Raw genomic sequence first — 24,263 nt, forward strand, 5'->3', positions numbered from 1 at the left:
TGTTTTTCGACTGACACTCACAGAATCAAAAACGAGAATTGACCCATATTCTGGTTTTTCAATACTAGATTTTAAAATGAAAATCAAATGAGCAGAAGGTACACATCATTTTCATTCTTTTGTCATGGAAATGAGTTTTAATGACAATGATTGTATTTCCTTATTCGTTATGATTAACTTGATAATCAAAAATCCTTCATGTTTTACTTTTTAGTTTTATTTCTATTCGCGAAAATTCCCTTTTTTCTGTCGTGGTTTCAGTTTTAATTTTTGTTTCAGTGGGCTGCCTCAGCGTGTGTCCAGGCCGATAGGTGGAGGTAGAGAGCTGGTAAGCTTTGTGTTCGCGTTCAACCACAGAAGGAGCTTCATAACAAGCTGAGCGGCAAGAAGGAGCCGCGCTGAGCGCCGAGCGGCGATGAAGCTCCGAGTAATGTTGATAAACTGCAGCTCTCTGACTGAATGATTGTCGTAACGAGTGAAGGGACAAAATCTGCCCCGCAGCAATTTGCAAATACCATGAGTGGAGATTTTCCACCCGTCTTCTAGCTCAGCTAGGTTACATAACTGAGCCTGATATGGTGTTGATGCTAGGTTAGCTTGTTAACTAGCCGCGTAGCTAGAATGCAAACTGTGAAAGCAAAAAGCTTCAGCTCAGCTGGTATAAAACAGCTCAGTGTGGGGCTCATATTTGCGGAAATTATAAATCAGTGACGGTCGATGTGTTTTTTGGTCTTTTTTGCATAACCCGGTGTTGATAAAGTAGCTAGCTGACTTCTACGTAAGTTAACTAACGCTAAGTGACTGCAGGATGGCACACTGGACCAAATTCGAGAAAGAACTGGACCAAGAGGTGAGGAAACTGATAGCGCATATGACCGGCATTCAAGATGAAGAGGACCAGAACTTCCAATTGGCTCTCAAATTTGCCTGGTCAAATTTCAGGTGAGGATGCGTTGGCAGCCTTGGGTCTGTAAACCGTTGAAGCCCTGGGTTTGGCACTCTCCCAGGTGCCAGTGTGGGTTTCTCGTAACGTTAGCTAGTTGTTTGAAGGGAAGCGCTAAGTGTTGAAGATGTAAACAAAGTCTGCAGTGGTGTAAACTAAGAGTGGTTTGGTGTGGAATGCTCCGTTCTAGAGGAACTCACAGAGTCAGAATTGTGCACACTGGTGGTGGTGATGGCAACCAGACGTCCATCTCTAAAAGCTCCCTCAGAGAAAATTATTGCATTAAATGGTTATGAATACGCTGTCTGATGCCTGAGACATTGTTTTATGATAGTTGTTTGATAAAGTGTTGGGCTAAAACCTCTTGTGAATCCATTTATTTTACATGAAGGGTGTTCAAAGACAAATTAATCCCCAAAGAAAACTTTTTTTTTTTAGATTTTCCGTTATTTTTTCATTAGCACCATTACAAATAAAAACTCAGAAGAAATGTGTAGGTTTGCTGGTGGTTTGGGATGATGAATAAAATGGTTGTATTTGTGTCGAAGACATAGTAACCCCTGATCCCTATTCCCACCACTGTGAAGAAATAAGAGTCTGTAACTTGTGTACAATATTTCATATAAAACCACTCTGAATGACTTTGTGTACAACTATAGAATTATGTAAAAATGTAGAAAAATCATAATTCCTCTCTAAGGAACTGCCATTCATTCCAAATGTAGTGTGGATGTTGCTGCTCGATGAAATGAAGTTTTTGTTCTCCTCCTCACACTGTATAGGTTTCACCGTTTCTTAGATGTCAGCAGCCACAAAGTACAGCGCTCAATAAAAGGGTGAGAATGTGATTCAAGCAGTGCTTCACAAATTTGCCCACGTCAATGTTTTAAATTCCGAAAATTCATATCTGGTTCACCATTCGTGATTTTCAGGATCTATGAAAAACTCATGGTGCACTCCGACCTGAGTAAGGCAGAGAGTTGGACGCGACTGACGGAAGAATTTCTGAACTCACCTCTTCCTAATACTGAGGGTACCATGGTAAGACACTGTAAAATCATATTGTACCACTAAGATATAAATACATTAAATACATATAACAAAGGTTGCCTTTCTTCTCTTTCATACAGACTGATGTCCATCATGGTGTATTGGCCTTGTTACTGTTGCTGTCTGATTCTCCATCCAACACTACCTACAGCGAAAGGCCCAGATTGAAAGAATCAGGTTGGTTGTCTTGTATCGTACCTCTGTGTTTTTAGACAGACAGTATGACCAGTTAATAGCAGGAGGGTGGAATGTGTATGAAACGCACCAATTCAATAATAACTGTGTTGTGATATACCCAAAAAGAGCAAAAAAAAGTGAATGCAAATTTGCCCAGAAAGACGGTAACGTTTTAGTAGAAAAATAATTAATAGAAAGAGCGTTTTTCAAATTACAGGAACAGGAAGGTTGCCGTCATAAATCATTTCAACAGCGTAAACATACATCTCACATGCAAAGAGTTCACTCCAGTAAAAAGACTAAATATGAGACCAAAAGGAGATCAACAGGCTACAACTCAAGGAGCCAACTTTGAGTGAGTGAGACACAGAGAGAGAGAGTGAGAGAGAGAGGTGAGAGAGGTGAGCAAGGTGGGGGGTGAGAGCACCCTTACTCTCTTTCATTTAACACTGACACTGAAATGAGCTGAAATGTTTATTTAAAGAGTTACTATGACTCTGGAACACGCAAAGTGAAAATATGTTGCTTGTACACCTGTTGAAAGCTCAAATGTCCATGTGTAGACTAGAGCTACATAGAGAATTAAACTGTCAGCTTGATGGTGTCTTAACGTGTGAATAGCCATTTATGTACTAAAAGAGATGTGTTATTGTTGCAGTTGATAAACAAACGCTTCCACATTAAGCATGGATTGTGTTAAATCATGTAGCTGTCGTATGTTTATTACTATAAATATACAATTAAAAACTTGAAAAGTTAAAGAAATAGCTGGTATATCTCCTGCTTTATTTTATGTTTGAGCATTTTCACAGTTCTCAAAGGTTTGCAGTGCTCTATGGCAGGGGTACTCAACTCAATATAATAATCATAAATGATGATCATTAGGAAACCAATATTTAGAGAGCTTTTTTATTTAAGAGAAATAGTTTGTCTAGCTTTAATGAAGCCTTTTTTCTTTTTTCAAATGCATTGATATCATAATATCATAAACTATGATTGAAAAGTTTGGTAATTATTGTAGAATCATTTTTTAAATATTTGGCATGTGCCTAATTCTTAGTCAAATAATTTCTTAATGCAGAAAAAGAGGACAGTTTTGATTGGGCTAAGTACTTAATGGAAGGAGAAGATATTGACACGGGCCCTTTTCCAGACACTCCGGTGAGTAGGCTGAATTAAATTATACATTAATTTGAATACTGATAAGCATATGTCTGTGTTTGGCCATGTTTAATCATATGGTCCTTTACAGTTACACACATGTGACACACTCAAGCAGGGCTATTTTATGCCACTGAAAATGTGCCTTTATGTGTAAAATTGTTGTAACCTTGCACTTTTAGAATTAGTGCCGCTCTATTAATATTACTATTACTATTAGTGCTGCTTATACCTTTACTGAATGGCCTGATGCAGATATATGTAGCAATGTGAGTGCATCTTTCAGTACGCATGCATATGGTTGCTTTTCAGGAGTGGTCAGAAGAGGAGAGTGAGGAAGAAGAAAGCCAGCAGCCTATCAGTAGAGAGGATTCTGGGATACAGGTGGACAGAACGCCACAGGAAGACCAGGAACGGAACAATAAGACAGTACAAGTCACTTGGACTGGTAAAGGCATGATCTCAACACAAATTGTGACAATGCAAGGGGTACTTAAAATTATGAACATCATATTGTAAGCATCACTGATGATTCCAGAAGAGCTTTAGTGCAATGTTTGAAAATTATATTAGATGTGTTTAACAAGTAAATGGTTTTCGTGTAATTTTTATAATTTATTTATTTAGTGGGTGAGCCAGATGCCCGTGCTTGGCTGGAGCTGCATGTTGTAACGCCGTACTGGGTCCCCCACTCACCCCGTTTTCCACACAGTCTCCATTTGCACTCTAACCTGCTCAACGTCTGGTGAGAAAAAAGCCTGAGCATCCAGTCTACCCTTATTTGAGTTTAGTTTCCATAAATAAACTGTATGGGTGGAGAGTGAATGGTATGTTTTAATATTTTTGCAATACTGAGGAAAATTCAGGTTTCAACAATATGGGCCCATTTATTTATTTATTTATTTTTTAATTATTATTTTTTGATCCTCCATGATACAGTGTAATATTAAAAGTGCATTAAACATGCTTTTCCATTTCATCATTCAGTTCTCTGCCCCTCTTTTTTGAATTTTATGTCCCTTGTAAAACTTACAACTCTGTAAGAAATTCAAAAATGAACCACAGATCAGTGAAAAGAACATCTACACTGAAATGGGTCTAATTTCCTAGCAGTTAAGGAGTAATTAAATCCAGGAAAAAGCTTATGAGTAGCTTTAATTAATGGAAACATCTGTTTGTTAAGTGTGTTGATATACTTCCTTTGATTCTCTCTGCAGGGATCAGCATCTTTACAACACTGACCCGCTGTACCTGCCTGAGGAAAAAGCTTTTGTTACTGAAACCCAAGTTATTCGAGAGACTTTATGGTAAGATTGGATACATTTATTTTAATTGACATATAGTTATAGATATGATGAAAATTACAATTATGATAGGAGTATTTTAGTAAGTAGTATAATAGGTGAATAGGTTTTATTTTTATTAATTAATAAGAAATTATTCTATCTGAATGTTATAGTTAGGAGTGTGAAGACAGAATAAGTTGAGTGTTACACTGATACCCTCTATAAATGTCATTGGTTGTGTTGTTTAAAACCTCAGTGGAATGTGCTGTTCATTTCCATGAATGTTGCCAATATCAAGTGTCGAAGGTTTCTGAATCCCAGTGGTAGGTGTTTCCTTTTTCATGCTAAACACATGGCCAAATGAAAATGCTATTTACCCCTGTATTCTTTTTTTGTGCTCAGGCTGTTGTCAGGGGTAAAGAGGCTTTTCATATTTCAGCACCATGATGGCAAAGTAAGCGTGAGGAATGACGTGGTGGTCACCCACTTGACCAATGTAAGCTTTAACGTTGTTTTAGTTTTTATTTAGTTAGGTCCTCGGTAACAATTTACAACCAGAGTACATCAGTTAACGGTACTTACAGTAAGCTAATAACTAATAAGCATTACTAAACAGTTAAATGATGTCACAGCTAATTAACTAATGACAGAAATAGAAACTAATATTATTTTACATTTTATTTAGTAGTTTATATTAATTACTAATGGTTAAGTAATATCTAAATTAATAATTAACAAATTATAGTAATGATAGCTAGCATATTGCTTTAGATTTTAATAAGTAGTTTATTAAAGTGTTAATAAATGTAACATAACATTTGGAACAGTAGGAACTAAGCACTAATAAACCTTAAAGGTGTTTCCCTGCTCCAATTGATCAGGGCCAAGTTTCCCAAAAAAGCTTAGAGTTTAGGTCATCTTAACTGGTAGAGAGAGTGGACTGTGTACTTGCTCTACTATTTAACCATCATCTGTGTGCTAAGATAAGGTAAGACTTATTGGTAAAGCCTAAGATCTATGGTCAGGCTCTATGGTCTTCATGTAGGTGTTTGCTTTTTTCTGTTCCTTTCAAGAAGTAGTAGTTAGTACATTTATTTACTTTTAACATATTAACATAGTTTTAATATTATTCATTATATTAATATATAATTATTTTTTCAAAGTATTACTTAAGCATTATTAAAGATCATTTAAAGTTATTTATGATTCTTATTGTAACATTATGTGCACATATAGTCTAAAGAGCACTTTATAATCACACAACATTGTTTAATGAATTTAATAAACTTGAGTCCTTGTCCAGGCAAGCTTGACACAGTTCCAGCTGATTGGAACTTTTTAATTATTGCTAACTGTAGATATGGGCATTTTACAGGCTTGTACCTATTTTTTATAGCCACTCCCTGTCTTAGGAATGTCAACACACTTTCCTGTTATTTGAATTGTATGTTCTTTTGTCTTTCCCATTCACCTCTGAGTCACCTCACACTCACGCACGCACACACGCATGTATATAGCCATTGATTACTGCTTTAAAGTTTCTGATTAACTTAAAGTAAAACATAATTGGGAAAAAATGCTTCAGTTGCATTTTGCTTCTAAGAATTTCTAGGGATGGCAATACTTGTGGCACGTACGGTTTCATTAAAAATAATTATTTCTTGATGAGAAAATAAATTTACTTAATTTTTTTTCACTGTGAGATTAAGCTAGTTCACCAAAAGGTGAATTTCCTATAACCCTTTTTGCTCATCTTTACCAAGAGTGGCAAACATTGTGGAGGGGACTGTATATACAACTATAGATATTACTCTGTGCTCTTACATGTTTATGAAGTGTTAATAAGGTAGATATTTAAGCCTTTTTTTTTATTAAAGCCGCATTTGACGTTATTATAGACTGCAACAAAGTGTTCATTAGTGCTTAGTTTTTACTGTCTCTTATTGATTCACAATAATTAACACATTAATAAACTACTTAATAATATTTAAAAATAACGTGCTTATCATTACTATCATTAGTTAATGATTAATTGAAAAATTACTTAAGCATTTTGTAATGATCATAAACTACTTAATAAAATCTAAAATGTTAGTCCTCATTTCTATCATCAGTTAATGATTAATTGCTACATTACTTAACGATTTAGTAATGCTTATTTCTTAAGTACTGTTAATGGATGTAGTTTTATTGTAAAGTGCTAGCCAGAATTTAACAGAATAGCTATGAATTTCCTCCTTTAAGTCACAAGTCTGATCTTTCTTAAAAGATTCTAAATATGCATTCAAGGTGCCTCTGGTTTGTGTTTATATATTGACTTTGTAATTGTAACTGGTACAGAATTGCCTTCGCTCAGTGCTGGAGCATATAGCAGCCTATGGACAGGCGGTGTTCCGTCTACAGAGGTTCATTGATGAGGTGACTGGTCACAGTGCAGAGCCATGTCCTCCTGGGCTCAACTCTTCCTCCTCCTCATCGTCCAAGAAGAACTCTGAGCCCCCATTCAGAACCTACCAAGCCTTTGTGTGGGCACTGTACAAGTACTTTACCAGCTTTAAAGAGGAGCTCACAGCCATTGAGAAAGATATAATCGGCAGAGGTAAGAGGTGTTTACCTTTATTTGTTTGAATAACATGCAAGGTAATGATGTCAAGGGTGCAGCCTCTAAAATGATGTTTGTTTTGTGATGTGTGTGCAGATGAGACAGTGACTTTGTCCGCTGTGTTGGAAAGACTCAGCCCTCACCTGGCTCAGATCACAGTCTTGCACAGAGTTTTCTGCACAGGGGTGGCTGAGGTCCCCCCTGGCACGCCAAATGTGGTACGAGCCTCACATTTACTCAACACGCTCTACAAGGCCATCATTGAGTATGACAGTGTGGGTGAAGCTTCTGAGCAATCGGTAAGTTTGTGTTAAAAACGTTTGTCTTTTTAAATCTGTTAAGGGGTGAAAGTAGTCAACAGTAAACTAATTACTAGAGGCAGTCTCCTAGTTTTGTGTACTTAAGGTGAGATACTACAGGTAAATAGGGATTTTTTTTTAATCAATCTTTGCCAGCTAATCACTGATATTCATGCAAGGTTTGTATTGGGCAAAAAATCATATTTAGATGAGATATCTACTTAAGTATGCATTCATTTGCATATTTTTTAAAGATAGTTTTTGAGTGATGTTAGAATTAAAATTGTGAAGACATGTCAGAAAAGATTTTGCAGAATAAATAGCTGGGATCTCATTTTTTATTGTCTGATCAAGAAAACATTGCACTAATATTATTAAATAGGCTGGGTGATGTGGCAAAAATGTAATATCATAAACCTTCAAAAAGTTTTCATGACACAAGATATGTCACAATATTTATTTCTTCTAACATTTGATGAAACAGTGGTGCTACATTTAAAAATACTGTCAAAAACTATGAATACAATGATTTATGTTCAGCGTTTCACATTTTATGCTGCACAAAATCCAGTTAATCAGGACCAGTTATGCTCTCTTTGTAATCAGGCATACAGATGAGAAGTGTTTTTAAGTACTGATGATATCCCCAATATACTCAGAGGAGCGTATTGTGTCATACTGTGTAATTCACTGTGACATAATTTATCATGTTAACGATAAATATTGTCACATTGCCAAGCCCTATTCTAAAATATTTTTCATGTTATCATAAATCATAAATCCGACTATGAGCAATATATTAGGAAAATCTTCTGTAAAACCCTTTAGAATGGTATTAGGAATGAAATTTTATGAATGCAGGTATTCTAGAAACTGAGATTTGTGGTTCTGACATTGGAATGGTATTACTAAGAAAACATGTACCTTCATTATAGTTGTTGATTTTATGAAAAAACAGTTAGACATTGAGTGTTCGCAAACGGAAGCATCAAACAACCATTGTGAAGTAAATACGTTTCTGCTGAGATCTGACTTTTTTATGATTACAGTTTAAGGGAAGACATGTTATAGATGCAGTTTACCCACAAAAATTGATTGACAGGACCAAAATCATCATTTCTGCCTATAGCGTCTTGCCTGAGTTGAAAAACCTTTTAAACTACCCACTATTTAGGTCAGGCGTTTCAAACTAGGGATCTTCTGGGCCAAAGTGCTGCAGACATTAGCCTAGTTTTTACCCTCATCAAACACTCTGAATTCAGTTCATGAAAGCCTTGCTAATTAGCTAATGAACTGAATCAGGTGTGTTTAATGAGGCAGTGCGCTGAAGTCTGCAGTGTTTTGGCCTGTGAGTACTGGAGCCTGACATATGTGATTTAGATATGCTAGTTTGTGTATATGTGAGCAAGCTGACGCTGAGTGGTTTTCTGTATTTGGGGTGGGCATCCTGCATAGTTTAGTGTTTTGCTTGCTCTGTAGCACTTGTATTACTGCTTTACAAACAAATAAAGTAGTGGTAAACTATCTGATGCCCAGTTGCCCTTTATTTCACCAGGTGGCGCTTCTCTTCTCACTCTGGGTTGAAACAGTGAGGCCATACCTTGAGATAGTGGATGAATGGATTGTTCACGGCCACTTGTTCGACCCAGCCAAAGAGTTTATAATCCAGAGGTAAAGAATGAAAAATGTAGTAATTGCATTTGTTTCTATATGTTCACACAATGGAATTAGAATGTCTCAAAGCACCGATTTAGGAAGAAGTAGATGCTTAAATACACCATATCACAATGTCTTTCGGTTGTGTTCTAGCAGAATATTCTGTTGAAAAACTCAACATTAGAAACCTACATCAAAGCAGCACACACTCTGAATTCTGAAAGCTGAACGCGGACTGCCTGTAGGACTGTTTGTTTGTTATTGTTATACTGTTTATTTTCATAAAGTAATTTCCATAGTAGAAAATTCCATAATATTTCTTTAGACAGTAATATATGAGACAGTTTGTATTTCATGATTTAAGAGAACAATAATAATCAACTGAAGTGTCTTCATCTTACTAAGCATTGGGTCTGTGTGCATTAGGAACAAGGATGTGCCTGTGAATCACAGGGACTTCTGGTACGCCACCTACACCCTGTACAGTGTGTCTGAGGCAGTGGAGAGTGAGGAGAGGCTGAGTGATGCTGCCAGTGGAAGCTCTGGAGGAGAGCAGGGCTCCAGCAGCAAGCAGCACACAATGGTGTCCTTCCTCAAGCCTGTCCTTAAGCAGATCATCATGGCAGGAAAGTCCATGCAGCTCCTGAAAAACTTGGACTGCAAGGAGGAAGAGCAGGCTGATGGATCTTCTAGAGGTCTGGGTTTGGTTAAATGTGGAATGTAAAAGAAAGGTTTTGATTTCTGTAATTTGCCTTACCAGCACACTTTTCATATATTGTATGCATAGTGCTATAAACATGGTAAGGATAGGGTAGGATGCAATAATCTCAGGTTAGGGAACAGTAGTTCATGATAAGCCCAGGTCGTTCCTGACCTATTGGAGTAGAGGTGGGAGATGGTCCTCACTTTGGGCTTAAGGTATCCACTTTTACTAAGAAGTCTTTATCTCTGAAATACCCTTCAGCTTGCCTTTTTACTTTGTCGGATGCAAAATACTCAATACTGTAGCTTAACAGAATGATTTGTTAATCAAATTTACAAATTTTACATTTACCCTACATGTAGTACATCAGCCAGTATATGTTTGGTGTCCAAATTGTGTATCTTTAATTCAGTGCTGAACTTGCAAGGCTTACATTGCTAACAAACAGTAGAGGTCAGTTGTCACTGAAATCTTTTTTATGAATACATCCTCAAAACTTCTCTCAAACCACATCCAAACCACATTCAGGTTGTGTATTAAGGTCATGCAGATTTTTCAGTCTTGTTTAGAGGACAGCAAATTGTGGACTCAAAATATATCTTGGCTGATCAACTACATCTGGTGTAGGTAGAAAATTATGTAAATTAGATTTTTTGCCGAACTGTTCCTTTAATACATGAACTCTAAGCTAATATTCACTTTTAATCTCATGTTATATGTAATGATGTAAGACAGTTTATTGTTTGTGTGTTTTTCTCTCTTAGATGCCGAAAGGAAAAGTCTTTATACACTCTTTCTGGAATCAGTGCAGACTCGTCTGCGACGTGGAGAAGAGTCACCCACAGATACGGTAACGGAGCAACAAGCCACAAAGAGAAGCCTTATTAAGATGCAGTCCATCGTGGCCCGTCATCTGGAAATGGATGACATCCATGACCCCCTGCTGGCCATCAACTTTGCGAGGTGATCTAACCTAACGCAGAAGCATCAGAAGGTTACAACAGACCACAAGATAAAAAATGTATTAATCTTTTAAATACAAAGAGATCAAAATATGCTCACACAGGCAGCTGTTTAATAAGGATGAAGACTAAGAAGAATAAGAAACAAGAGCTTGTGTTTCTAATAAATTGTCTTCCGAATCATCCTCAGGTTGTATTTAGAACAGAAAGACTTTCATGAGAAGTTCTGTGGTGGTGATGTGATTGTGGACCGTTCATCAGAATCAGTGACATGTCAAACATTCGAGCTGACACTCCGCTCCTGCCTGTATCCACACATTGAGAAGAGATACATTGAATGCTGTGGCAACCTCATGAGAACGCTCAAAAAGGACTACAGGTAAAATTCTGTCTTTAAACCTTTAGAGGTCTGTTTTGAATACAGTCTATGTAAATTGTGCTATTAGTATTCAAAACATCGGCCCAGTCTAGCTGAGTTTATATTGTTGTTGTTGTTCTTGAAAGCTCTGGCTGAGCAATTTCATATCTTGGCTGACTGGTCTCATTTCTTCTTTAAGGCTACTAGGATACCTTCAGGCTATGAGAAACTATTTCCTTTTGGAGGCCGGTGACACCATGTATGACTTCTACACAGCCATCTTTGACAAGGTGCTGGAGAAGGAGAGCTGGCAGCAGCTGGCGTTTCTCAACGTGCAGCTGCAGGAGGCTGTTGGACAGCGCCACCCAGAGGACAGCAACAGGTACTGCCTGAACTTCAACAGTTTATAAGTTCTTAAAGACTTTCGTCTTTTTGTTGTTTTAGTGTAATTCAGTTTTCTGACTTACTGCTGTGTCTTTTGGCTGATTTTCACAGATTGTCAATCTTTCTGGAGACAATCGATCCCACAAGGAAAAAACAGCCAATCAACAACCTTGATGGTCTTACATTGAGTTATAAGGTAACTAGACCTATTTTTTCAGTCTGTTTGTTTAGATCTGGATTTTTTTTATGAATTTATTCATTTTTGTTTAATATAATTACTTGTGCTTACCAGGTTCCATGGCCTGTGGATATTGTTATTAGTTCCGAATGTCAGAAAATCTACAATCAAGTTTTCTTGCTCCTTCTACAAATAAAATGGGCTAAATACAGTCTGGATACACTGCGATTCAGTGGTAAGTTATGCTTACGTAGTACTCCCCGTGAAATATATATAAAGGTTTTCCAGAAGATTTTGGAGTGTGTCTGTGGGAACTTGTGCCCATTCATTGAAAAAAGCATTTGTGAGGTCAGGCATTCAGGTTGGACAAGAAGGTCTGGCTTGCAGTCAACATTTCAGTTCAGCCCAAAGATGTTTAGTGGGGTTGAGGTCAGGGCTCTTTGCAGACCACTCGAGTTTCTCCACACCACACTCTTCAAACACTCTTCATGTCCTAATGGACAAACCTCTGTCTCTGCTCCTGACTCCAGGGGCAGCGTTCTTTACACCACTCCAGCCAATGCTTGGTGTAAAGCCTGCACACAGGCTTGTGTGCAGCTGCTCAGACATGGAAACCATTTCATGAAGCTGCTGATGCACAAATATTGTGTTAATGTTGCTTTTGAAGGCAGTTCGGATTTGTACGTGCCATGCGTTTCAGCGCTTGGTGGCTTTGCTCTGTGAGTTTACGAGGTCTGCCGCTTCGTGGCTGAGCCGTTCTGGCTCCTAGACACTTCCCTTTCACAGTGATAGCACTTGACAGAGGAAGATCTAGCAGGGCGGAAATTTCACAAACTGTCTTGTGGCAAAGGTGGCATTCTCTGACAGTGCCACGTTTAAAGTCAGTGAGTTCTTTAGAACAACCCATTCAACTGCCAGTGTTTGTGAATGGAGATATCATGGTTGTTTGCTTGATTTTATACACCTGTTAGCAGTAGGTGTGGCTGAAACATCTGAATGTAATAACTCAGTAATTAGGAGGGGCATCTACATACTTTTGTGCTGTGTGTGTCTCACATTGCATTAATTTTAGTTGAAGGGCAACTCAAACTTTCAGACAACTTTTTAAGTTCATTTGGGAAAGTTGAGATGGATCTAGCTGATTTGATTTAGGTCACCTGATTTTCTGTCTGCTAAAAATGTTATTTCTCCACAGATTTGACAGCAGCTGCTAAGAGGCATGAAGGAGGCCAGTCTGAAGAGTACACAGCCAGAGAACCCATAAACCAGCAGATCCATAGGATGTTCCTACTAAGGGTCAAGCTAATGCATTTTGTTAATAGTCTGCACAACTACATTATGACCAGGGTAGGTATTTGAAGTTTGTATTAGCCAGATTTCTGTTTGTTGTACAATGAGAATTGTGTTAGATGTCCCACAAGTATTAATTAGGGCCGTCAAAGTTAACATGATTAAAAAAACAAAAAAAACAAAACTGTAATTTAACACTATCCAGGTTGGCAGACCAAACTGCTCACATGTTGTATGTGTATGATAATTGCTGTTGTAACCCTCTGGTTCAAATACAGCTTACAAATGGCTTTTAAATTAACACCTTCCGCAGACTGTGTGGACAGAGCTCACAGGAGACCTAACTAACAGCAACCAAACAAAGGCAATAGCAAAGTGGAAAGCTACAGTTCTGTTCCACTGTAAAAAGAATCGACAAACTATATGAAAGAGAATAAGAGTTGAAACCATTGACTTTATATATGATATGAAACATTTATATTGGCAATACAAGCAAAAAGAACATCAAAAGTGCTTAAGAATGGAAAAACAATATAAAAAAAAGTGATGTAGTCAGAAGTAAATGTGTGTGTGGTTGGAACAAGCCACAGTTGAAAACTGGAAAAGCTGTTCACTCTATGGAAATTGTGTAATTTTCATGCCTAGGTTCATATGAACCATATGTTTAAATGGTGACAATAGTGTCACTGAATTACTGAACGTCTGATGAAGCTTATTTAGTCCAAAGTTTTATTAACTACACACTTTAAAAGCACAAAACAATGTGATTCATTTTATTTATTTAGTTTAGTCCAAGTATCATTCAAATTCATTTGTACTACATTGCCTTTGCTCTTCTAATTTCAGATCCTACATAGCACAGGCCTGGAATTTCAGCACCAAGTACAAGAGGCAAAAGACCTGGACCAGCTCATAAAAATCCATTACAGATATCTGTCCACCATTCACGACCGCTGCCTTCTGCGGGAGAAGGTAGGACACCCCCTCCACATCCCATCTGATAGCGTTTTGGGGCAGTATCTTAATGGAGCTTGTGCTTATTTTAAGTGCCGTAATAAATATTCAATTGCTTTCTGTCAATGCTGTTTGCAGTACTTGAACACAGAATCAAGGTTACTCTGTCCTTGCAGGTAAGTTTTGTCAAAGAAGCCATCATGAAAGTCCTTAATTTGGTTCTCATCTTCTCTGACCGATGGCAGGCTGGCTTTGGAGCATGGAAGTATGTTGTATTAATTTACAAAAACATTTTTAATGTATTTTAATCTGGTATAAGGTATCACATTTATTTAGTCATTTTGCACACGTCTATGAATCTAGTCTGTCGTTGGAATTTTCTGAAGACTCTCAAAACGTGTCTTATTTATCTGTTTCAGAATTGAATCTATTGACAAAATGGAGTCGGATTTCAAGAACTGTCACATGTTCTTGGTGACCATTCTAAATAAGGCCGTCTGCAGGGGATCGTTTCCTCATTGTGAGACTACTTTTGCTTTATTTAACTGCTTCCCCTCTTGCATCAGTTTGGTGTTTCTGTGTCTTAAGTTAACTGCACAGTGTTATGCTGTTTGTTAACTTTGTATTTTCCTTTTTACTTCCTAGTGGAGTCCCTTGCTCTGTCTCTGATGGCTGGTTTTGAGCAGTGCTAGATGACTCTCAACTGCAAACACAGCACACTGGTCCAGCTGTTGACTGCCATGCTGTATGATTCCTTCTGTACTGTTTGTCTCTGCCAAGATGTCTGATGTCAAAGCACATAAGGGGCTGATGGTCAAAACAACAGCTCTTCTTTAGTGTGAAGGGAGCTGTGTTTCTGTGTCTGTATAAAGGCCACCTCAGTGAAACATGGATATTGCCCGCACATCGTGATGTTGCTCTCGATGTTTTTCGAATCAAGACTGAAGACTTTTTCATTTGACTTCTACTTAAAGAGCACTTGGTCACTGTTGCGTGCTGTGAAAGTTGTAAAGCATTTATGGTCCCCAACAAAGACAATACAGTGTATTAATGCGGATTGAGTACAAGAGGTATTTTGCTGGTTGTGTGTTTCTGTTCAAATAGGGACATTATTCTTTGTGAAACTAAAGGATGTATAATGCCTGTACATGTGTATATCAGCTAATTATTTGCTTGTATGTATTGTTACTGCTGAAAACTGTATTTTTCTTCATTCAGTGACTATTTGTGTGCAATAAAAGAGCCGTTACTCTAAAACTGACTGTAAATTCATTTTCAATAAAAAGAAAAAAAGAAAGTGTTAGATAAAATAATCCCTTTAGTGTCTCATATTAAAGCCTGTCACTTAAGTATATTGTTTGCTATGTGAATCTGAGTGGCTCTTTAATTGCTCCTAAATACATGATGTAGAGAGATCAGAGGACTCCCCACTCTGTAGAGTAAGGGTATTTCTTTAGCTTCAGTCCTGGAGGGCCAGTATCCAGCACAGTTTGGTAATCTGAGTTCTCAAAAACCCCCTCCGAATTAAGATAACTGCATTAATCCCAGGTGGGACATTTAGCAGTTACAGCAGCATAACATACAACAGAGGTTTTATAAGTAAAGTTGTACGCAAAAGTTTGAACACCCCTGGTCATGTTTTGTTGATTTCTAATTTGAAAACCCATCCCCTACAGAGAACATTGTGGTGCACAATTTGTATTTATTTACTGTGTTTAACACATTGGGGAAAAATAAAACCTATAATATAAAATGTGCCATAACTTTTGCACTTCGCACATTTTATGTTCTATTTTCCCTAATATGTTAAATTCAGAAAGTAACCAGTAATTGTGCATTGCATAAGAAAAAGGGTGTTCTCTGTAGAGGATGTGTACTTATTTTCACAGGAAATCAATAAAATGTAATATGACCAGGTATAGTATAATGAGTACAGATTTATTATAGATAAGTAAGATTTCAATGTACATTCACTATATGGACAAAGGTACTGGGACATCTACACATTACACTCACAGGAGCTTTTATGACATCCCATTCTAAATTCATAGGCATTAATATGGAGTTTGTCCCCTCTTTGCAGCTATAACAACTTCCACTCTTCTGGGAACCTTTCTACAAGATTTTGGAGTGGGTCTTTGGGAATTTCTGCCCATTCATCTAAAAGTGCATTTGTGAGGTCAGACACTAAATGTCCATGCCTTTATGGACCATGCTTTGTGCATTGGGGCTCAGTCATGCTGGAACAGAAAAGGGCCTTCTCCAAAATATTTACACAAAGCTGCACAGAATTGTCCAAAATGTCTTGGTCTGCTGAAACATTAAGATTTCCCTTCACTGGAACTAAGGGGTCTAGGCCAACCCCTGAAAAACAACCCCATAGCATTATTCCTCCTCCACCAAACGTTACAGTTGGCACAATTCAGTCAGGCAGGTAGCGTTCTCCTGGCATTCGCTAAACCCAGACTCGTCCATCAGAATGCCAGATAGAGAAGTGTGATTCATCACTTCACATAATGCATTTCCATTGCTCCAGAGTCCAGTGGTGACGTGATTTACACCGCTTCCCACAGTCCTGTTTGACATTGTGCATTTTAATCTTAGTTTTGTATGTAGCTGCTCAGCCATGGGAAACCATTTCATGAGCTTCTAAAATGCAGCTCTTTTGCTGATGTTGCTTTGAGAGGCAATTTGGAACTTGTTATTGATCGATTCGACAGAAGATAAGCACTCGGCAGCCCCACTCTGTGAATTAGCGTGGTGTACCACTTTGTGGCTAAGTTGTTGCTTCTAGGTGCTTCCATTTCACAATAATAGCACTTATATTTGACAGGGGCAGATCTAGTAGGATGGAAACTTCATAAACAGACTTGTGGCAGAGGTGGCGTCCTATGACAGTGCTATGACCCATTCTACTGCCAATGTTTGTATATCGAGACTGCAAGGCTATGTGCTTAATTTTATTCACCTCTTAGCAATGAGTGTGGCTAAAACACCTGAACTCAATTAGGAGGTGTGTCTAAATATTTTTTGTCTATATAGTGTATATGCAGACAATGACAAATATACCAGATGTACAGGCAAGAAATTAAAAGATGCACAAACGCATTGATTGGCCAGTTCATTAAGTACACCTACCTTTCATTTACACTGTCCATTTTATCAGCTCAACCTACCATATAGGAGCACTTTGTAGTTTTGCTATTACAGACTGTAGATCATCTGTTTCTCTGCTATGTTGTTCGTCCCCTTTTACCCTGTTCTTCAATGGTCAGGACCCCCACAGATCCACCACAGAGCAGGTATTATTTGGGTGGTGGATCATTCCCAGCACCGCAGTGACACTGACGTGGAGATGTGTTAATGTGTGTTGTGCTATTGTGAGTGGATCAGACACAGCAGTGCTGCTGGAGTTTTTAAACACTGTGTTAAACACTTTAGTCCTTCATCAGTGGTCACAAGACGCTGCCCACAGGACAGGACTAGATATTTCTGGTTGGTGGACTATTCTTAGTCCAGCAGTGACACTGAGGTGTTTAAAAACTCCAGCAGCACTGCTGTGTCTGATCCACTCATACCACTCACACATGCAGTGCTGAGAATGATCCACCACACAAATAATACCTGCTCTGTGGGGGTCCTGACCATTGAAGAAAGGGGGCTAACAAAGTATGCAGAGAAACAGATGCGCTACAGTCTGTATGTAGTGCTCCTGTATGTTAATTGGACCTGATAAAATAGAGAAAGATTGTAGAAACAAGTGAAGTGGCTGGTCAGTGTATACAAATATACTCAAGTTGTATAAATGCGGTCAAATGTGCTGTGCAACATCTGGAAGTTGACAGCTGGATTGAATCAGATGTGTATGTCTGGATTGAATCAGGCCTGTGCTGGACACTTGCCCTCCAAACAGCTAAAAGCTACTACCCTATATCATACCATATGCAGTGGACGCTTAATAAATTGGTGAAATAAGGCTCTTAGCTAGCTAGCCAACTTTAGTCAGTGTGAAGGCATGTGTCCAAAAGGGAGCCATTTGGGATTTTTCTGTCAGGTACAGAAGTTAGAAGTCTTGGGCGGCTTCTTCATAATTCTGCTCTCATCTGTGGACAAAATAGTGCTTGAGAAAGATTAGTGTCATCACATTTAGCCTCACATATCACATACCACACTACTACTACTACTAAACCTCTAGACCCTATTCCTCAACAAGAATGGAGTACAATATTCACATGTCGAAAAACATGATTTCAGAGATATTAATCTTTCTAGAGCCCGACCTTTGCTACTATTCATATTTGAAGTTTTAGATTTGGGATGTTTGTATGTTATAGTTTGATTTAAAGCAGTTCTGTGAGCTCACGGCGGTTGTCCGTGCGCGCCCCCTGATGGCCGGGCTTGGTGTGCGCCTGTGGACTTTCCTGTTGAGTTTTCCTGTAGTAGAGGAACGGGAACTCCCACAGTGAGCTGGCCGCCTGCCTGCCAGCGCTTCAGGCGAGAGACAGGATTTCAGCACGACACAGACCCGAGGAAAGTTTTACTAGTAAATACAACGAGCGTTGAGACGGCAGACAACATACCAGAGCTGAGATATCTTCGCGGCGACTTCAGCAAATGGATAGTTAAACGACCCGAACGGAGCAGTTTATCCCTGGGAAAAAAAAACAGAAACTGAGGGTGGGTAGCTTGTGCTAGCGTCTGCTCAGCCGAAAAGTTTTCCTCCTCCCTGGCTTTGGGTGTTGGCTTTTGTGCTCGTCGCGACTCTTTGCGCTTCAAATGAATCGTTTCTCGGAGTTTAGTTGGCACAGTTATACACTCGAGAGGCTTTTTAGGGAAAAGAAGCAGCGTAGCTGCTTAATTAGCACAGGGTGGTAATCTTTGGGGCGAGTTAGCTGAGTTAGGCCTCTGTGTCAGGCTGAGTAGTGTGCAGTGGTTTATGGAGCTCAGCGAAGCCAGGTGGGAACGAGTCAGTCTTAGGAGTTCAGCTACAGAAACGAGCGGCGAAAGGGGAAGTAGCGAGGAAATGGGCTTTGCTTTCGTTGAAAATTACGATTAAGCCATTAAGTGATTTCCCTATGGTTTGTTTTTGGTGGTAGCTGTGTTTTAGTCTTTTTTATATTAGCTAAATCCAGGGTTTTGTATTGGTAAAGCCCCGAAGTGGTAGCTACTTACTTCGTCATGGTTGGTTAATAATGCATGTAAATGAAAATAAACCCCCGCACACTAAGATCATGAAAAAGAGACATGAAACTACAGTGCAGTACTGCAGCTACTTACTTCCTGAATGGGTGTTTGGCTAGGAATGGATATTTCATTGAGGAATGTCAGTCAGCAAACAGCTCAGAAGTGAGAGGCAGTTTGAATGTTTTTTTAATTGCTTGTATTGTAACTCATTAATATTGCCTGTAATCCTGAAAAGCGGCGGTGCTGTGAAAATGATAAGTTTCAAGCATTCTGTAAGGTCTTCAGTGCTGATCAATGATCACAAAATCACAGCATAAAAACCTGTGTTTTCAATTTTCAGTCTCTGTTTAGCTGAATTATACAGCATGTTTTCATTCGTGAGAGCAGTGAATTACTATTTATGGCTAAAAAGGAACTGTGTCATACTGTCAGACTAAAATATGTACGTGGAGCTGTATACTTCTGTATTAGTCTAAAATATTTCCGTATTTCTGCAGTACTGTCTTTTGGTAGTGCATGATAGAGTTTGCATGGCATCTTAGTCTAATAGGAATCCTGTGGAAAGTCCTGTAATGTTCCTGCGGTTCTTTTTCATTAAAGGTCCACATCCTGCAACTTTCTTCAGCTTTATTTTCCAATTAGCTGAATGTCCAGTTGTAACATTTGTGTGGTTTTATGTACCAAAACAGTTAGTTGTAATTCATTTTCCATGAACTTGGTGTGAGTGGTCAGAGCTAAACTGCTGTAGGCCAAATAGATGGATATATGTAAATGTGTTGATTTATGTGACATCACAGAAATAGTGAGTCCTAAATGGGTTGTTTTGATAGTTTAGTTTCCATATATATGAACTGTGTGAACTACATCGTACATTAGATTCTTTGATTTAAAGAAAAGTAAAGTCATGTCAAAATTTAGGCCCTTTAAAATCTGTATTTGTCTCCACCATACAATTTTTTTTTTTTTCATCTTTGACTTTCACAAACCTGCCTGTTAAAATCTCAGTGTAGATCCCTGTTTTATAGTCATCACACAGCATGTTTTCATTCCTGACTCACTGTGAGCTCTTATATTGTTGGTATTGTCAGTAAAATCATGGGCAACTGTAGCTGCTGGGTTTGGGGGTCAGGAGACCTGTGGATGTTTGGGCTTCTTTAGCACGTTCCCCACTGAGGCACTGCTTCAAGGCAATCTGATATTATCTCCTTAAAATCCTCAGCGCAGTTTTCCTGTCTTCCAGTTTACTGTTACTTACAAGAAGACAAGGTTGAGAAAGCAGGTAGTTTAGAGTAAAATCTGTAACTAGCACCTTGAATAGTTATCACAGTTAACTTGGTACTCACACTTCTGATTAGTGTCTGCCCATGTGATGTGTGAAAGAGGAATGTGTGTGTGTTCTTGTGTGGGAGGGAGGTGTGAAAGTGCCAGTGTTGTGAAGGAAATGCAGTTTATACATGTTTTCTTTGAGTTTCTGCATGTGAGCGAGAGAAGTGCAGCGAGTCTGTGCAGCGTGAACAGCCTGCATGAAAGGATTTTTCTTTTGGGAGGAGCTTTTGGTCCAATTTGGCACCACCCAGCGGAAACATCTTTCAAGTTTAGATACTACATCCCTTTGCAGCATGGCTTCTGATCTCTCTGTTGATGGGCTGTCCATCTGTGAAGCCAGACAAAGTTTTATTGATTTCATGTTCAAGCTCAAAAATATGGAAAAATAAAAGTATTATTACTTCAGCAAAATACTTTTATAAGCTAAATGTCACTTTGTTAGTAACTGGTTGTGACATTCATACAATCAACAAATGATCATAATACAGTTAATAAGTGTTGAATAATTGAGTAAATTTGTTTCACAAATGCCTCAGCAGTTGTCTCATTACCTCACTGGCTGTAGCCTATCTGAGTCAACAATATGACTATAATTATTTATGTAATAAGTTACGTCACAGCGTGCTTTTCCGAGCATATTGTGGATATTAGTCGTACATGACACTGAGTAACTGTACTTGTCATTACAAAGAGAACATAATTTCTTCTGTTTAATTGGATCTAGTGCAGTGCAGTAGTTAAAATGCTGAAAATCAACATTGAAAATCATTGTATTTATAGTGGACATTGTACTTATTATACAGTATATTATATTAATAGTTTTGGTAGTTTTTTTTACATGTACCACTGGTGATGTATTCTGTCTGTTTGAGTTTATCAAACCTTGGAAAAAACTAAATATCGTGATTCAAAGTTTCAAAAAAAGCACAGATTTGATTAACTTTAATTATGTACAAACTACTCTGTCTGATTCATGAAACGTTCATACATCATGGAAATGATGTCAGCTTCAATGTGTAAAATCAAGTGCCGGCTTACCAGTAATTAATTTACGTCATTTATATGAAGCACACACTAACTCATGCAGACAATTCAGTAGATAATAAATAAACAAGGAAAATAAAACGTCACCTCCCCCAGTTAAAGCATTTATTCTTTGTGTTACTCTCAAATGAGTTGCCATTATAGATGCAGTAAAACAATATTGCTGACAATATTAAATTTTAAGAAGTAATACACATTAAATAAATTAAATGTTGATTTTCATGATTTTTCTCTACTATGGTTTTTTCTGTAGTTCAGTTATTCGGTTCTGCAGTCATACACCATCCAGGGCTGTGATTCCCAAGGCTTATGTGCCATGGAGGTAGTTAAAGGGTGGATTGAGTGTTATTTTGAACAGACTGTGTCATGTAATGATGACTATTTGAGAAATGCACCTGATAGCCTTGAGAGAGGTCAGGCTTAGGGCAGCCTGGCTGGAGCAGATGGACTGTATAGCTCATCGCTTCAGTGCTGCATGTGGGCGGTGTTAAAGGCTAGTTTGTTGGGGATGGATAAAGTCTAATCTTGGACTAAATGATGATTCATCATTGATCCTTTTAAGACAAGACTTTAACTTAATGTGGATTATGGAAACAGTCTGTAAGTGTCAGAGGATGTTTTTTCTGAGTGAACTACAGTGTTAGGAGTATGTAGGCTGGTTGTGTTATATAGGTTTTCTTCTTATTAGAAGTTGCTTTTTAATAGATGGGTCTTTCTCACAACAAGTCTGTTTTCATTGTGCAGCATTATCTGTTGCATCTTGCAGTGTTATCTTGTATATACAGCTTTTTTCGTCATGTGTGTTTTGATTTGTTGATTAGGCCTGGGAGGTATGTAACAATAAGTAACATGATACTTTCTTATTAAAACTTAAAACTTGGGGGTATTATTTAAATACCCCCCTTAATGCTTTTCTAAGCATTAACGTATGTAATGAAAAGCACATATTAAATAATTTTTGTTTAATAACAATAATACAATAATGTTTTCTGTTATTATGGTTCATGCCCTCTGAAATTCAGCTGTAGATGCCTGTGGAAAACCATGAAGTGTTGTATTTTCATAATTTTACAGCTCATCTGAACCATCACGTAAGCTGTGTGGAAAATACACACTAGAAAACCCACAGTGACAGTGGAAAATGTACTGTACCGTAGCCTAACAGCCTATTAATGTCCTATTATAATCCATTGTTTTAACAGGGCAAAGAAATAAAACAATACATCATTAGTGCCTTGAAAAAGTATTTGCCCCTCCTGCCTTTGCATATTTGTCATGTTCAGTTGCTTTAGATCTTTAAACTAAATTTAATACAAGACAAAGACAACCTGAGTAAACAAAAACGTATCATTTCCTTTTTTAAAGGAAAAAGTTATTCAACACAAATTGACCCCTTAGTTACTCAATTACCCAATTAACCAAGTGTCGTCGATAATCACAATCAATTAAACTAGACACACCCTGGTTTGATTACTGCCAGCTCTGTTAAATGTAAACATCACTTAAATAGGACCTTTCCAGCAATGTGAAGTAGGCTTAAAGGTCTCAACAAGAAGCACAGTATGCTGTGATTAAAAGAAATTCTGGAAGAGTTGTGAAAAATTTAAATACATCAGTCTAGAAAGGGTTACAAAGCCAATTCTAAGGCCTGGGCCTCCAGCAAACCATTTCAAGAGCCATTATCTCCAAATTGAGAAAACTTAGAACAGTAGGAACTTTCCAGAAGTGGCCCGCCTACCAAACTACTGTAATGACTAATCTAAAGGTCACAAAAGATCCTAGACAAACATCTTAGGAAGTGCAGGCCTCGCTCACCTCAGATAAGGTCAGTGTTTATGGTTTCACCCTAAGAAAGAGACTGGGCAAAAATGGTGTCCATGGGAGAGTTGCAAGGTGAAAACCACTGTTAATCAAGAGGTAAATATAGTCGTCTCACATTTGCCAAATAAACCTTGATGACCCCAAGACTTTTTGTATAATGTTCTGTGGACTGATGTGTCGAAAGTGCAACTTTTTGATGGACAGGGGTCCCGTTACTTGTGGCATAAAGCTAACAAAGCATTTCACAATGTCATACCAGCAGTCAAAACATGGTGGTGGTAGTGTGATGGTGTGGAGATTTCTACTTCTACTACATGGCCTGGACAACTTGCCATGATTGCCAGAACCATAAATTCTGACCTCTACCAGAAAATCCTGCAGGAGAATGTCTGGTCGTCAGTCTGTGATCTGAAGCTCAGGTGCAGTTGGGTTAAAGACAGTGAGCTGAAGCACAAGAGCAAGCCCACCTCTGAATGGCTCAATAGAAACAAAATTAAGGTTTTGGAGTGTCCAAGTCAAATGCCTCACTTGAACTACACTGAGATGCGGTGGCAGAAGCTTAAACGGGCAGTTCACGCTCGAAAGCCTTACATTATGGTTGAATTAAAGCATTTCTGCAAAGCACTGCACAATGTGCCAGAACCAGTTATTTGGTTCAGGGAGGGCAATTACTTTTTCACATGAGCGAAGTAGGTATTGCAAAAACTTTTTTCACCTTCAGTAAATAAAATGACAGTGTTTCCTCTTGGTCTCATTGTCCTATATTACATCTTGTATGAGGATCTGAAACCGTGTAATGTGTCAAACATGCAAAAATAGACCAGAGCAGGAGGGGGCAAATACTTTTCACTGCACTGTACCTGTTATTTAGTGAGCTGATTGAAG

The 24,263-nt window shown here is 38.3% G+C and overlaps 2 protein-coding genes across 3 annotated transcripts in view; both read left to right on the top strand.

The window, feature by feature from the left end:
• Positions 1–329: 329 nt before the first annotated feature.
• tubgcp5 (tubulin, gamma complex associated protein 5) lies at positions 330–15,260 on the top strand. 2 transcript variants are annotated; one of them, XM_036570722.1, is made up of 23 exons: positions 331–942; positions 1,726–1,779; positions 1,876–1,984; positions 2,074–2,170; positions 3,252–3,331; positions 3,644–3,779; positions 3,959–4,076; positions 4,549–4,638; positions 5,020–5,113; positions 6,958–7,216; positions 7,316–7,518; positions 9,074–9,189; positions 9,601–9,869; positions 10,642–10,840; positions 11,030–11,218; positions 11,397–11,579; positions 11,693–11,777; positions 11,874–11,994; positions 12,955–13,106; positions 13,896–14,021; positions 14,180–14,268; positions 14,423–14,523; positions 14,649–15,260. In XM_036570722.1, the coding sequence occupies exons 1-23, from the start codon at positions 809–811 to the stop codon at positions 14,693–14,695; spliced, it is 3,051 nt and encodes a 1,016-aa protein (XP_036426615.1). In that variant the 5' UTR covers positions 331–808; the 3' UTR covers positions 14,696–15,260. The 2 variants fall into 2 exon arrangements, 1 of the variants encoding a protein (XP_036426615.1); XR_005007271.1 differs by lacking the exon at positions 14,649–15,260 and having other exon boundaries at positions 330–942; positions 14,142–14,268; positions 14,423–14,455.
• A 3,191-nt stretch (positions 15,261–18,451) lies between these two features.
• The window catches only part of cyfip1 (cytoplasmic FMR1 interacting protein 1), a 54,484-nt gene continuing 48,672 nt past the window's right edge, over positions 18,452–24,263 (top strand). The window contains exon 1 of the mRNA XM_036570723.1: positions 18,452–18,680. The gene's annotated coding sequence lies outside the window, so the exon portion shown is untranslated. The remainder of the gene's footprint in view (positions 18,681–24,263) is intronic.

Source organism: Colossoma macropomum, unplaced genomic scaffold (assembly GCF_904425465.1).
Source record: "Colossoma macropomum unplaced genomic scaffold, Colossoma_macropomum, whole genome shotgun sequence".
NCBI classification, from domain to species: domain Eukaryota; kingdom Metazoa; phylum Chordata; class Actinopteri; order Characiformes; family Serrasalmidae; genus Colossoma; species Colossoma macropomum.